The sequence below is a fragment of the Callorhinus ursinus genome, unplaced genomic scaffold (assembly GCF_003265705.2).
Source record: "Callorhinus ursinus isolate GAN/ISIS: 27379988/994484 unplaced genomic scaffold, GSC_fseal_2.0 scaffold9, whole genome shotgun sequence".
NCBI classification, from domain to species: domain Eukaryota; kingdom Metazoa; phylum Chordata; class Mammalia; order Carnivora; family Otariidae; genus Callorhinus; species Callorhinus ursinus.
This window is the reverse complement of record NW_027397071.1, coordinates 50,564,736-50,579,948: the sequence shown is the minus strand read 5'-3', so window position 1 is coordinate 50,579,948 and position 15,213 is coordinate 50,564,736. Positions and strand designations below refer to the sequence as shown.

The 15,213-nt window shown below is 34.4% G+C and overlaps 1 protein-coding gene and 1 long non-coding RNA gene across 7 annotated transcripts in view; one reads left to right on the top strand and one right to left on the bottom strand.

The window, feature by feature from the left end:
- LOC141373434 (uncharacterized) overlaps window positions 1-15,213 on the bottom strand; it is a 207,923-nt gene that overhangs the window by 98,972 nt on the left and 93,738 nt on the right. The window lies entirely within an intron of this gene.
- Window positions 1-15,213, top strand: part of ATG4C (autophagy related 4C cysteine peptidase) — a 93,024-nt gene that overhangs the window by 60,038 nt on the left and 17,773 nt on the right. For 5 of the 6 annotated variants that reach the window (XM_025871755.2, XM_073896625.1, XM_025871754.2 and 2 more), the window contains 4 exons: window positions 1,699-1,777; window positions 2,436-2,512; window positions 4,604-4,651; window positions 10,633-10,752. In XM_025871755.2, the coding sequence (XP_025727540.2) occupies window positions 1,699-1,777; window positions 2,436-2,512; window positions 4,604-4,651; window positions 10,633-10,752 (324 nt within the window). The remainder of the gene's footprint in view (window positions 1-1,698; window positions 1,778-2,435; window positions 2,513-4,603; window positions 4,652-10,632; window positions 10,753-15,213) is intronic. The other variant, XM_025871756.2, reaches the window with a different exon arrangement.

Genomic DNA, 15,213 nt, shown 5'->3' with positions numbered 1-15,213 from the left:
ATTTATTTATTTATTTATTTATTTATTTATTTATTTATTTATTTATTTTAGAGAGAGGAAATGTGTGTGTGGCCGGGAGGGGCAGAGGGAGAGGGAGAGAGAGTCTCAAGCGGACTCCGTGCTGAGTGTGAAGCCCTATGTGGGGCCCCATTTCACAACCCTGAGATCACGACCTGAGTGGAAACCAAGAGTCAGGCGTTCAACTGACTGCACCACCGAGGTGCCCCCAACCACCTATTATTTTTAAGAAAATAATAAAAAAAAATACTCCATGGTTTGATTACTTGTTAAAGGGGAAAAAGTATTCATGTACTTTGTATTTTTATTAATTTATTTTAAAGATTTATTTATTTTGAAAGAGAGAGAAAGCAGTGGGAGGGGCAGAGGGAGAGGGAAAGAGAGAATCTGGAGCATACTGACTGCTGAGTGTGGAGCCCCATGCAGGGCTCCATCTCACGACCCTGAGATCACGACCTGAGCCAAAACTAAGAGTTGGATGCTTAACCGACTGAGCCACCCAGGCACCCCATGTACTTGTTATTTTTATATGTTCTAGATTTCAAAACATCCTGTCATTTAAGAGAAGGAAAGTTCAACTATTATTTAATATTTCTGGGGTTTTATAATGTTCATTTTATCATTATTAATGTTTTTTAACTTTATAACATATGCTATATATATATATATATATATATATATATATGCATGATATAAGCTAAACCTTTGACAAGACTTTACATGATTCCACTGGACATGTTTTTTAAAAGATATAGAATTATTGGGGCACCTGGGTGGCTTAGTCGGTTAAGTGTAGGGCTCTTGGTTTCAGCTCAGGGTTGTGAGATCAAGCCCCACGTCTGGCTCCATGCTCAGCTTGGAGTCTGCTCCAGATTCTCTCTCTCCTTATCCCTCCCCCTTTGCTCCCCTCTAAAATAAATAAATAAATAAATAATACAATACAAAAAGACAATCTTTAAAAAAAGGTTTAAAATTATTTGGCCTGCTTAAATAGAATTCTACTTAAAATAGATGCTGAGGGGCACACTAAATAATTTATTGAGGTATCCCTGATATTTTATGATGAGTAAATTAAGTTGACTTTAAGTGCAATAACAATTATTAATTGCCTTGGATTAAATTGTTTTCATTTGTCTTTATGTGTATTACAATAAATTTGTGAAATAGCATAAAAATGTGTCAAATGAATGCTGTTAATTAGAAAATGGTTTGTAGCTTAGGATTCTAAGACTCAAGATTCAGTGAAAACAGTGATAAGGTCTAAGGACTATTTCTAGTATTTCAGAAAGCCTGATGAAAATACTATGTTATGATAAGGCTGCACCAGCTAACCCAAAGGCCAAGTGTTTTGGCTCTGGCAGGAGATTTATTGCCTTTATATGGTGACCTTATTTATTTCTGTATCTGGCACATAGTAGTTGTTAATGTTGTTGAGTGACATGCTGATCAGAATAGATGATTTAGTCATGTTAATATTGAGTTATTTAAAGAAAATGGAAAATAGTGTGGTAGATAAAAGGATTTTAAAATATTCGGGCATATGTAATAACAGTAAAACTGGTGGTGAAAAATTTGGGAACACTATACATACTAATACTGCTAATACAAATTAGGTTGTTTTGAATAATTACCATTTGCCTCTTGACTCTAAGTCTGAATTAAATTAATTTCTTTTGGCAGGGTGTTTTAAGCCTTGAATATTGTGTGGGTATTATTGGTGGCAAACCTAAACAGTCATACTACTTTGCTGGATTTCAAGGTCAGTGATTTAGTAAAATATATTTCTTTATTGTTTTCTTTTATAAGTCAGAAAGTTAATTTGGGATCATTTGGAAACAGGATGATTAACAGAGCAAAATGAGTACCTTACAAATTCATCAGTCCTACCATAGCCACTCATTTGTCATTTGGTCCACAACATAATTGGATTCTGTAAAATGTATGTTTAATTTCTGTTATTGCATAAACAGGCATAATTTATTGGTTTCACTAAACTTCAGAAGACATTGCTGCCACATTCTGGCAGTTACTATTTACATATTTACTTTTTACCAGTTTTAGGGGTGCTAGTTGATGATAAAATGACAAGCAATATGTTCTTCCTGTCAGGATAAAGTAGTGTAATACATTTTTCATATGCAAACTGTAGAATATAATTGTGTGTTTGTGAAAGTAATTTTATCACCAAAAATTAAATGACAGTCTCATCACTTTATAAAAATTCTGCTTATACAAGCATATTTGATTATGCAAAAGTTAATCTGTCCTGTGCAATCCTATGTTTCAGTCAATGAATATCAGTCTGGCAAGCTGTTACTCCCAGGTTTTTTTCAGCTGTTCTACATAGAAATTGGATTGTAAGCAGTGTAATAATAAGGTGTTTTTTGAATTACTTGTCTTCTGTTTTGTCCTTGTAGATGACAGTTTGATTTACATGGATCCTCATTACTGCCAATCTTTTGTAGATGTCAGCATAAAGGATTTCCCTCTTGAGGTACTATGGATAAAGAGCTGGTACTGTTTTCTTACCATATGAGGCAAACTCTGAGTATGTAGAGATGTATGGTATTGCAAGTTAATAATATTTTACTGATTTATAAAACCATTCTCCACACAGTGGTCAAAGGTTAAATAATTTGTTGCTGAATTTTAATTTATGACACACTTTCTTCTTCATTTATCTTTGTCTCTAACTTGTTAAGATATCCTAGCCCTACCAAAATAAATGATCGAGCCTCCAAGTTATTTTGTAGATAAACAGCTAAATATTACTGAAGAATTTAAAATGTTAGGCATGTTTAATAAAAAGAAAAAGGGGGGGAAGAAAAAGGTGATGGAGTTGGGTTAGAATGACAAAGTGACTTGAGACTACCTGCCAAATTATTTTAAGTATAATAGTTGAGTCTTAGCCCCTAGTTGAGTTTTTCAAGAGCTAAGTTGGGTTTCTGGTATTTGTTTTAGCTCTGTTTTTTTTTTTTTTTTTTAATTTTTATTTGAGAGAGAGAGCACAAGTAGGGAGGAGACAGAGAAGCGGTTTCCTGCAAGCAGGGAGCCGGATGTGGGGCTTGATCCCAGGACCCTGAGATCATGACCTGAGCCGAAGACAGACACTTAACCGACTGAGCCACCCAGGAGCCCCAGCTTTGTTTTTTTTTTTTTTTTTAAGATTTTATTTATTTATTTGAGAGGGGGAGAGGGAGAAGCAGACTCCCACTGAGAAGGGAGCTGGATGTGGGGCTCAATCCCAGGACCCTGAGATTGTGACCAAGCCGAAGGCAGACTAGCTGATTGAGCCACCCACGTGCCCGTTTTAGGTCTGCTTTAACATATTGTTTTCCTTTATGTTGGGTCATTTGTGATCCAGTATTTTATTTTTAAATTTTATTATTTATTTACGTTTTTAAAGGTTTTATTTATTTATTTGACAGAGAGAGACACAGTGAGAGAGGGAACACAAGCAGGGGGAGTGGGAGATGGAGAAGCAGGCTTCCTGCTGAGCAGGGAGCCTGATGCGGGCTTGATCCCAGGAGCCTGGGATCATGACCTGAGCTGAAGGCAGATGCTTAACGACTGAGCCACTCAGGCGCCCCTATTATTACTTTAAAAAATACTTATTTATTTAGTAATCTCTATGCCCACTGCAGGGTTCGAACTCACAACTCTGAGATCAAGAGTTGTATGTTCTACCGACTGAGCCAGCCAGGCATCCCAGTGACCCAGTATTTTAATTCAGAAAATTTTGAGAGTGCATAAGTGAGACATGTAATTATTACATGGTTTTGGTTCTTGTTTTCCCAGTTGTTGCTTTTGCAGACTTTTAAAATAATCGTAATCATTTGATTGGCATGGATCACTAATTCTCAAGGAAATATGGTTTAATACTTATTTTGGTAATAGCTTCCTAGCTAATATTAATATCTAGTAGTATTTAAAGGATAGATTATGAAAATAAACTGTAAGATTAAAATCTCGTTCTAAGGGGCGCCTGGGTGGCTCAGTTGTTAAGCATCTGCCTTCGGCTCAGGTCATGATCCCAGGGGCCTGGGATGGAGCCCCACCTTGGGCTCCCTGCTCCGCGGGGAGCCTGCTTCTCCCTCTCCCTCTGTGCTCCACCTTCTTGTGCTCTGTCTCTGTCAAACAAACAAACAAATAAATAAATAAATAAAATCAATCGTAAAAAAAAAATCTGGTTCTGAAAGATACATTATAAAACATCCTAGCATTCTTTGTAGACTATTACCTGAACTAAAACTACAAGTATCTTAAGGCCAGACATAAGGTTTGCTTTCTGTTTTCTTCCCTCATAGTTTCTTACATGTAGACCTTAATAAATATTTCTAGTTGACTGATACTGTGGGAGGTGTGGCAGAATTTTGCTATGTGAACCACGTTGTAATTTTCTTTCAGCTGCGTGGTGGTCTTGTGGCACTGATTCCTGTGTCTAAGTTACATTTCCACTGTGCCATATTAACTCCTTAAAAAAGTAGATATTTGAAACTCAGATGGAAAATTATTCATAGCACTCTAATATTATCTAAAATAGGCAAATTAAAAGATTATTACTGTTGACTGTTTTAACCAGTAGAGAAGGACTATTCATCTGATATTTTGGAAGATTCTACAAAGGAACCAGGTGAGTGACTACCCTGGTTATGTCTGCACTAGCAATATTAGAAAGGCTGTAGCTCAGTATTGGGAGGCAGGTGCAACACTTCACAGGTGCATCAATACAAGCTTGAAGTTGGGTGTTGGTCATGAGAACGGAAAAGAGGAAATGATTTTAAGAGACTTTGCAAAGTTTGGTGAAGTTATGTAACTTCTGAAATGCACAGAAGCATTTATTTCTTATACAGTAGGACAACTGAGAAAGTGGGTTTAGATTTATATTTTTGAGATGCTGGTAGAGTATCTCCACCTATCTGGGTAATTCCTTTGGACAGTTTTTCATTTTTCTTAGTTCAGGGATTTATCTTAGGCTATTTAGTGAATAGTATCATTTATTTTTCTATGAGAGTGTAATATAAAAACTATAGCAAGTTGCTTTTCTACAGGAATAAAATTTTACTTTTTGCTTTTGATCATATTTTAAGCTTAAAATGGTCCAGCTGGAGGTTTTTTAACTACCCTATATTATTAGCCATCCTTGGCTTGTTATATAGGTTCTGTGTATTTATGCTATTGAAAATTTGCAATTGTTTGACATAATTATATGAGCATTCTAAAACCACACTTATACCTCAATGATTAAAATTATTTTTTAAAGATTCAATTTATTATTTTGGGGGGGGGGAGACAGAGGGAGAGAGAGAGAATCCCAAGCAGACTCCATACTGAGCATGGAGCCTGACATGGGGCTCCATCTCACGACCCTGAGATCATGACCTGAGCTGAAATCAAGAGTTGGATGCTTAACCAACTGAACCACCCAGGCACCCAAAATTATTTTTGAAAGAAACTTTTTTTGATCAATACTTGTTTTTGGTCAATAAATGGAGAAATTAAAATCTTAGCTCTTTATGCAATTCCATGTAAGTAATCACTTAGTGAGTGCTTTGAGTCCAATAGAATTATGAGAATTTAAGAAAGTAGTATGATATCTGAATATTTGAGATTAAAGAGGAGACTTAGCAGATTACATCTTTTGTTGTTCTTATGGTAGTGAATTCCTATATATTTAGAGTTGAACTTTTAAAATTTTGAAACCAAATCAGACCAAGTATTCTTTTTTATTTTTTAAACGATTTTATTATTTATTTGTGAGAGAGAGACACAGTGGGCATGAGTGGCGGGAGGGGCAGAGGATGAGGGAGAAACAGACTCCCCACTGAGTGGGGAGCCCAACACAGGGCTCGATCCCAGGACTCTGAGATCATGACCTGAGCCAAAGTCAAACACTTAACCGACTGAGCCACCCAGGTACCCCTCATGTATTCTTTTTTAAACTACCATTTATTGAGCTCTCTCCATATGCAAGGCACTGTCCTAAGCACTATAGTTAGTCGTCTGTTGAATTCTTTTCTTCCCTTTGATTATGTATATATTTGTATTAATTTTCCATTCTTGTGATACTTTCTTATAAAATATATTAGTATATACTATTGAATTTTTATATTAACTTTGTAGAAGAGAATTTCACTCATCTTTATCTTCACAGAGTTTTTGACATTATGAAGTGAACATAAGTAGTCATGAATGTATATATATCTATAATTTTCATATAGAGAATGGGGTATAAAGGAGCAGCATGAACTACCTTAAGGAAAAAAGTTGTGAAAAGACAAATTGAAATTAGAAGGGAATGAGAAGAACTCAAATGGGCTTTAGCAGTGAGGGTATGTTGAACTGTGGGTTCCCACTGTCAGTGGTTCAGGCAGAGTATCAATTTTCAGGATGAGAGGACTAGAAGATATATATCTTCATATGTATATATTTGTGTGTGTGTGTGGGGGGGGGTATTTAATAAGATTTCTGAAACCAGAGACTATTGCTTCATGTTATATATGATACACTTTCAGAATGACTGGTTCTAACTCTTATAAATAACAAATTCTATCCTATTCTGTTTTTGCATTTTTAAAATTATGTTATGTTAGTCATCATACAGTACATCATTAGTTTTTGATGTAGTGTTGCGTGATTCATTGTTTGTGTATAACACCCAGTCCTCCACGCAGTACGTGCCCTCCTTAATACCCATCACTGGGCTAATCCATCCCCCCATCCCCCAAATTCTATTCTATTATTAAGACAATATTTGATTTACTAAATACTAATAATCTAGTAATAATGCAAGAAAAGTCTTATTAGTAGACATGTTAGTCTGTTGTGATTCCTGGGCCCCCAGTTTCAAGTTTCAGATTTTAGGATGTCCACGCAGTGGTGATTATTTTATTCTACCCTAGTAAAATCAAAGAATAGTGACATTAAAGCTTAAGAATGATGTGATATGATTAGATAGGTGGATGAGTGAATTCATCAGTGAAAGATGTACCCTTTATGAATTACACATGTGAACTGCAGTTGGTAGGAGGTGCTTTATAGTAAGGGTATTCTCTAACTATTTTAGGAAGCTCCATCTAAATCACCAAAATAGCATAGCTACACCTAAAAGTATTTGTTTCAGTATTATTTGTATGTTTAGGTAACAGGATCCACTATTCCAAAAAACTAAGCCTAGAACAGTACTTGGTATTTGGTAGGCACCTAATAACTATTTGTTGAGGCAGTGAATAAATAATGTATTGAAAAATGAAATAAATGGGAATTGACTCACCTTGACTAATTTTTTCAGAAACATATTTCATTGTCACAGAAGTGTATCTAGTAAATACTCCCTAAAATGTGTTTATAGAGGGTGCTACTCTTACCAATCTTCAGAATTTTAAAAATTAAAAAAGCAATTGTAAGTACATGGCTCAAAGCATTATCACAAAGTAAATATAGCTGTGTAACACCCCTTGGCAAAATATTTTAAAGTCTAACTTGTTCTGCAATAAATAGAAAAGATTCTGAATTATCAATTAATGTTGGCTTGACTTCAGAATCTTCTTGGGTGAGCGAAAAAATATAATTTTTAGTTTTAATGGTATAAAATGCCTCTTTGTAATATGAGTCCTAGTACTCATAAAGTTACACCCAATAGCAATTTCAGTTTTCAGTTATCAGAGATTTATATCTGTGTTTTTGTGAATAATTTAAAAAGATCTTTATAGATATCAAAACAACCAGGAATAACAATGTAGTGTTTGTCATTACTATCTGTCATCATTGAGGCAATACAGTGAAACAACACTAAACCTATTTGGTTTAGTCTTACTAGTTTTTACATGAAAACATAATTTAGCGTAATGTAGGACATCCTTGTAGATGAGTTTAAAAAATACTTTGTTGGATCCTGTAAAAACCTTTCGCCCTTCTTTCTTATCCCCAAGTAGTAAAAACTAAGTATTCCTTATTATTGGCTTTGGAAAGAGTAGGGTGATTATTTTTAGATAGCTTATATGTATGTAGAATAACTTTTTTATTTTTTAAACTTTTTATTTATTTATTTATTTATTTATTTATTTATTTATTTATTTAAGAGAAAGAGAGAGAGCATGAGAGGGGGGAGGGTCAGAGGGAGAAGCAGACTCCCTGCCGAACAGGGAGTCTGATGCGGGACTCGATCCCAGGACTCCAGGACCATGACCTGAGCCGAAGGCAGCGGCTTAACCAACTGAGCCACCCAGGCGCCCCTAGAATAACTTTTTTAAAAAAGCTTTATTTATTTGAGAGAGAGAAAAAGAGAGAGAATACAAGTGGGGAGGAGGAGAAGAGGGAGACGGGGTAGAAGCTGATCCCCTGCTGAGCCTGACACAGGGCTCCATCCCAGGTCCTGGGATCATGACCTGAGCTGAAGGCAGACGCTTAACTGATTGAGCCACCCAGGTGCCCCTAGAATAATTTTTTTAAATATGACTTAGAGCCTTCTGTGCCTTATGCACTAATATACTCTTGTATATTGTTAACAAGTTTATGTAGCTCTTCTGTGCCTTTTTAGATTTGTTTTCAATAAAACAGGTAAATAAAGCAGGTGAAACAGTGTTGAAAAAAGTCCAACTAAGACAATACTTGTGTTGATTCCTACTTTGGAGACTCAAGTTTAGTTAGGTTGGATCTCACTATATAAGGTAAGTATTGGCTAAACATTTTATAGAAGTCATAATTTTGAAAACACATTTGTTTGGCTATATTTACTGCAATGATAGTGGATTTGAATCTAATATATGATTGAACTATCTGCAAGGGAAAAAAGCAGCTTGAATGTATGCATTTTGCATATTCTCTTGTGATAACATGGGACACTAATTGAATCACCAGGATGGATATCGGGGGAGAGAAAAGAGTGATTTTTGACTGATTTACCATGAACATAAATATGAAAGCCTATGTATTTTAATAGATAGTTTCAAGTTAAAATCCCTTCGTTTTAGGTATTAAACATAGGGAAATTTTAATTTTATGGGTTCAAATTCAGCCTAGATCATTTCTTTTCTTTTCTTTTTTTTTTTTGAGAGAAAGAACACATATGCACAAGCAAGTGGGGGAGGTGCAGCGGGAGAGGGATAGGGAGGGAGAATCTTAAGCAGGCTCCATCCCCAGCGTGAACTGAGATGGGGGCTCCATCTCACAACCCTGGGATCATTACCTGAGCCAAAATCAAGAGTCGGATGCTTAACCAACTGAGCCACCCAGGTGCCCCTTAGATCATTTCTTAATTGAGCTTATTCTTTAATTAAAAAATACAGAATATACAACAAAGAATTTCTCACACCTGTCTACCATCTGCCCAGTTTTCTCTCTGTCCCCTAAACTTGTTAATTTTGGTATATCCTTACAGTTCATTTATACAAACATAAACAAATATGAATATGTTTATTTTTTATGGCCCTCCTTTTTTACATGTAAACATTTTTTTATACACAGAAAAACAGACTTTGGTAGCCTCAGTGATTTTTAAGGACAAGATATCTGAGCATTCAAGCAGTTAAAAAAAATCTTTTAGGCAAAGCACCAGAATGTGGTGGTGAAGGAAAAAAGACTGGAGTGATTAGCTTTATATTCTTCCCTTTTCTTTTGTATTTTCTAAAGATCCCAGACTCTACCAGTTATCTATATCCCATTAGCAAGAGCAGAGAGGCTAGTGCAGCTTCCCCAGCCAATTTATGTCTGTGGCACTGTGACCACATGAGAAAAGTGAACTGAAGGGGCAGGAATGGTAAGGAGGAGAGCAAGGACCATAACAGAACAATTTTCAACTGTGTCCCATATGGGAATAAACAAGAATTTAAAGTAAAGCATAGAAGAGTGGGTTGGGAGACTATGCAATTATGTACTGATTGTGTCAACTGCTAAAACTCTGAAGTTGACCTCTTTTCATATCATAATGGAACATTTACATAAATCTGTATATTTGTTTACAAAGTCTTGGTATCCTTATTAAAGGGTTTTAAACATTAAAAAAAAATTTTCAAAAAAGGGGCGCCTGGGTGGCTCAGTCGGTTAAATGTCTGCCTTTGGCTCAGGTCATGATCTCAGGATCCTGGGATCGAGCTCCCTGCTCAGCGGGGAATCTGCTTCTCCCTCTGCCCTCCCCCCAACCCTGCTTATGTTTGCTCTCTTTCTCTCTCTCTCAAATAAATAAATAAATAAAATCTTTTTAAAAAAATCTCAACTCCCCCCAAAACCCCAGGTTTAATTGAATTTTCATAGAAATAACTAACTTGATTCTAAACCTTGTACTAGCTTATGTATGTCTTTTCCAGTGGCACATTTTCCCTCCCTTCTGCAAGTGTTAGAAATGCATACCACTTTGACACACGTGTTTTCTTTTACAGAATGGCACTAATGCCACAGAAGGTGGAGATTTGAATCGAATGTAAACAATGTTGGCTGTCATGTTTTACAGCTTTGGAGAGTGGAAAGGACCATTTACATAGGACAGACTAAAACACTGTTTGAAAGCATATTTATGAGAAAAGCTAGATGGCAAATTTTAAATTAAGTAATATCTTGTATATATTGAAGTCCATCAAATAAAACCAAATTAATCCTAAAGAACTTTTAAAATTGCAGACATTCCACTGTCCTTCTCCCAAAAAGATGTCATTTCGAAAAATGGATCCTAGCTGTACAATAGGATTTTACTGTCGAAATGTTCAGGACTTCAAACGAGCTTCTGAAGAAATCACTAAGGTACTTTTATTTAAAATATAATAATATTTGTAAAAAACCTAATTTTTATTAGAGATAACCTATCAGAGGACAAAAATCTGTAAATTATTCTTTTGTAAATTTTCCCCTTGAATGTTAATATTATTAGGAATATTGTGAACCAGAAAAATAAAACTATCTGTGGACTCCTAGCCTTTGAGACCAATGAAACCAACTAGTGACCAGTTGAAAGTATCAATTGCTCCACTAGGTGGCACTGTTGAAATAAAAATCCCTTTGCAAACTAGCCGTGTGCAAGCAATTAGGTTATATTTTATTTGAAGAGGATTTTAAAAGGGCAATACCTTAGGGAGTAGAAAAAAATTAATGAAGTATTTGATCAAGCCAAATTGTGCATTATTTCTTGTTAGTCCAAGTGCTTCTTTGATTTTTTTTTAAGAGAAATGGTATTTTTGGATTTCTCAAAACTGCTTTATAAAATGAGCTGTGTTGTTACCTTCCAATAAGCTTGTCTAATCTGATCTATTCTACTTATAGGATCTTTGAAATAGGTTTATTTAACTCCCTCTCATTACCTTTAAACTTCTGCATTTTTTTGGTCCTTGAGTACTGCTAAAACATTTAAGAACCTTAAGGTCTGTCTATATTTAATACTTTGGAAAATAAAAAAGATTACTTATTTAGGAAGTAAGCATAACTGGATGGCTGTCTTTATTAATATCAATAATTATAGGCTATCATTTTATGCTAAAGTAAAACCAATACTAGATTCATTTTTTGGAGTTTTTAACTTGAGCTCAGCTGTAATAATACTCATTACTGCTTTAATTTCCAGTTAGTTTTCTTCTGGAAAATGGACCTGATGGGTTGAAATTTGATTTTTTACAATGTAAGAATAGAATGGAAAAGTTAAATAAAAAGTTTCATACAAGCTAAGTTTAGTTTACTTGACCTGCCCTGCAAAAGAGGAAATTTAACAGGAAGATGACAGAAAAATGAATGAGAGGAGAAAATGAGATGTGTGAGAACCTTTCCTTATTCTACATTTCTCGTAGTTGTCATCTTTTCATTCTCCTTTTTAACCCAGAGGGCCAAGTGAACGAAACAAAATGTGTCTTCTCCATTTCCCCCCTCTTTTAATTACTTGAAGTTAGTATATACATTTGTTTGATTTTTCTTTGGCAATTCAGTATCATGTCAAATATGTGCTAAAACACACAAATCCAGCTGATATGATAATGTAGAGTGATGTTGATGACCATTTCCCACCTGAAGCCCTGCTTCTGTTTCTACTAGTTTATTTTCTCTCTAGGTGAAAATAAGTGTGTTTAAAACAGTAAAGTAGTCTATTCCTGGAATAGAAACAAATCAGATTATTACCAAATTGAAGAAACAAGATGAACAAATGAGTTGCATGTTGATATTTTCTGATTAAAACTTACAGTTTTTGTGGGTTATATATATATGCATATATATATAATATATTGCCTGTATATTTTTAAGTGTATATATTTATATATATTATGGTTTTTACATGGGAAGAATATTTAGAAATTATTGCTCATGATGCATCAGAGTAATATGCAATAGTTAAACAAAGGGAAGCCATATTGAAATATCATTTGGAAGTACTGAGAATTTTGCCAGAGTCAATTAACTTTATTTAATAATAGTGTTGTTCTTAAGTTAATAGCTTTTCATAGCAGTATCAAAAACTCTTTGTTGATTAATAACTTGATCATTTACTTTTGCTTGGAAGGTTGTTAAGTTAAATAGTTTTCCTTTTCATCTTAAAAACTGAACTTGGCATTTTTATGTTAAACTTACTTTTTCTCTTTCAAAATTAAAACAATTTAAATTATTTGTTTCAAGGCAGGATATAATTTCAGTTGTCTCATTTTGAAAATAAAGCTAGGTAGCCTAGATTCTCATGTTTAATTTGTAATGCTGTATGGATGAGTATTCTAATGCCTTATACTACATGATTTTTAAAATATTAATAAAATTGTGAAATTAATTTAGTGTTTAGCAGAGCTCAGCTCAGCAAGTATCTGAGTAACTACCATGTTGAAAGTATAAAATGACCAAGCCATAATCCCTACTTTTGAACAGGTATAAGGCTTCTGCCCTCAAGCAGCATTTATAGGCCAGGAGAGGGAATAAGACAAGTACATATACATTACATTGAATATGATAAGCACCCATACAGAAATAGGAAAAAATTGACAGCGGAAGGAAGGATGCTGAAATGAGAACAATGTCACATCCAAGTCAAAGTTCTTTATTGTGATGGTGGTATTTAATTTGGTACTTAAAGTATAGGCTTAAGGAGAAGGAAGGTTACTTCAAGCAGAGGAAGTAACAAGAGGAAAGGCATTGGAAAAGGAAAATGTAGAGCTTGTCCAGAGAATGGCAGATAGTCCAATTTGTTAGGTGTCAAGGGTACATGTAGAGTAGGATTTCTGTCTTCTGACTGCCTAAATTAGGATCCTCTATGACTTGGGAGTCTCCAGTTCTAACAAGCCTCCCAAGTAGTCTTGTACAACAAATTTGAGAACCACTGGTGTAAGGTTGCAACCCAAAGTGTGATACTTGATGTTTTTAGGTAGCACCAGCATACATATTTTAATCTATATGTATTTATTTATATTCATATTAGAAAAATATAACTGGCATATTAAACATGTGATTTCCTGTTAGTGATTTGTACAGGCTATTTAAGTTAAAAACTATGGAAAGAAAAATAACCGTAATAGAGATGGCGTACATAAAAAAATAATGAAGGAAGCATGTATGTGTCCACGGCTTGGGAAACACTGCTGTAGAAAACAGCAGAGGATGAGGCTAGAAAAGGAAGTTGGATAATATTGTGAAGAGTCTTGAATGCCAGGCTGAAGAGGTCTGTAATTTAGCAATATGTTGATTTTATTAAATTATTTTTTAATTTCAAGCATACAGAAATATAGAGAATAACATAATAAATACCCATGTGCTACCATTGAGCATAAGGAAAAAAAATATATATATAATTGAAGCATCTTAACCTTTCCCAATCTTATTCTTTTCCTTCCTTCCCAGTGGTAACTATTGTCCTAAGTTAGTATATGTTATTATTAGTATATATAATAATAAAATATTATATTTTTTATTATATCCATAAACAACATATTACTTACTTTGCATGTTATTAAATTTATCATAAATGGTATGTTTATATGAAAATGTATATATCCTGCAATTTGCTTTTTCATTTAATAGTGACTTAGAAATTAGATCTATATGTATTGGTCTAGCTTATTCATAACTGAATAGTAGTACATTTTGCAATATACCACTTTTTATTTAAACTGTCTTTTGTTGATGGTCATCTAGCTTGTTTCATTTTTCAATTACAAATAATGTTTTTAAGAATATTCTTGTTTATATTTAAGAATATTTAAGATATTATAAGGGGATATTTAAGAATATTCTTGTTTATATCTCTTCATTTACGTGTACTACATTAACTGGGATTATTACAGTAGATACCCTAGATACACACTAGAGTGGAATTGCTGGGTCACAGGGTATGCATATTTTTAGATTTGCTAGATATTGTCAAATGCTCTCCAAAGTGATCATACCAAGCAGTATATGAAAATTTCCAATGATTCACATCCTTAGTAACACTTGATATTATAAGACTTTTATACTTTTAACTAATCTCATGGATATAAATCTCATGGATATAAATAAATATAACTACATAGTATCTCTTTGTAGTTTTAATATGTATTTCTCTAATAGTGAAATTGAGCATCTTATCAAAGTTTATCGGTTCTTTGGTTCCCCTTTTGTGAATTTATTTCCTTTCTCTAATTCTCTGTAAGGTTGAGTTGAAGGAAATCAAATCAAATTTATAATTCTGGATACCACCACTTGTTGGCTCTATGTGTTGTAAATATATTTTCCCAGGCTACTATTTTCACTTGTTAATGGTGTCTTTAATTTTAGTCAAATTAGTAAATCTTTTTCCTTATGGGCTTTGAATTTTTTATCAAAGAAATCTGTAATAACCAAAGTCACAAATTTCCTACATTTCTTCCAAAAGTTTTATGTTTCACATTTAGAACTTGTATATGTCTTAAGATCTGCATCTTTTTGGGGGGAAACACGGATAACTGGTTGTTCTAGCGTTATTTATTAAAAAGCCTAACCTTTCTTCATTAATTTGTAATGCCTTCTTCAAAGACTTGGATGAGGACAGAGCTGTGGGATGGGAGAGGAAGGAACTGTTTTGAGACTTAGTGAAAGTAGAAAGACAAAGCAGTTTCTGGGACTTGAGGGCAAGCGAACGGGAGAGCCCCAAAACAAGTCTGCTTTACATCTGAGTGTCTAGGAAAAAAAGATTAATAGTTCATTAATATGGCAGTTCAGGTAATCAACAGATTTGAGTGCTCTCACCCCTACCATTCTGCCAAAGCTCTCACCCCTACCATTCTG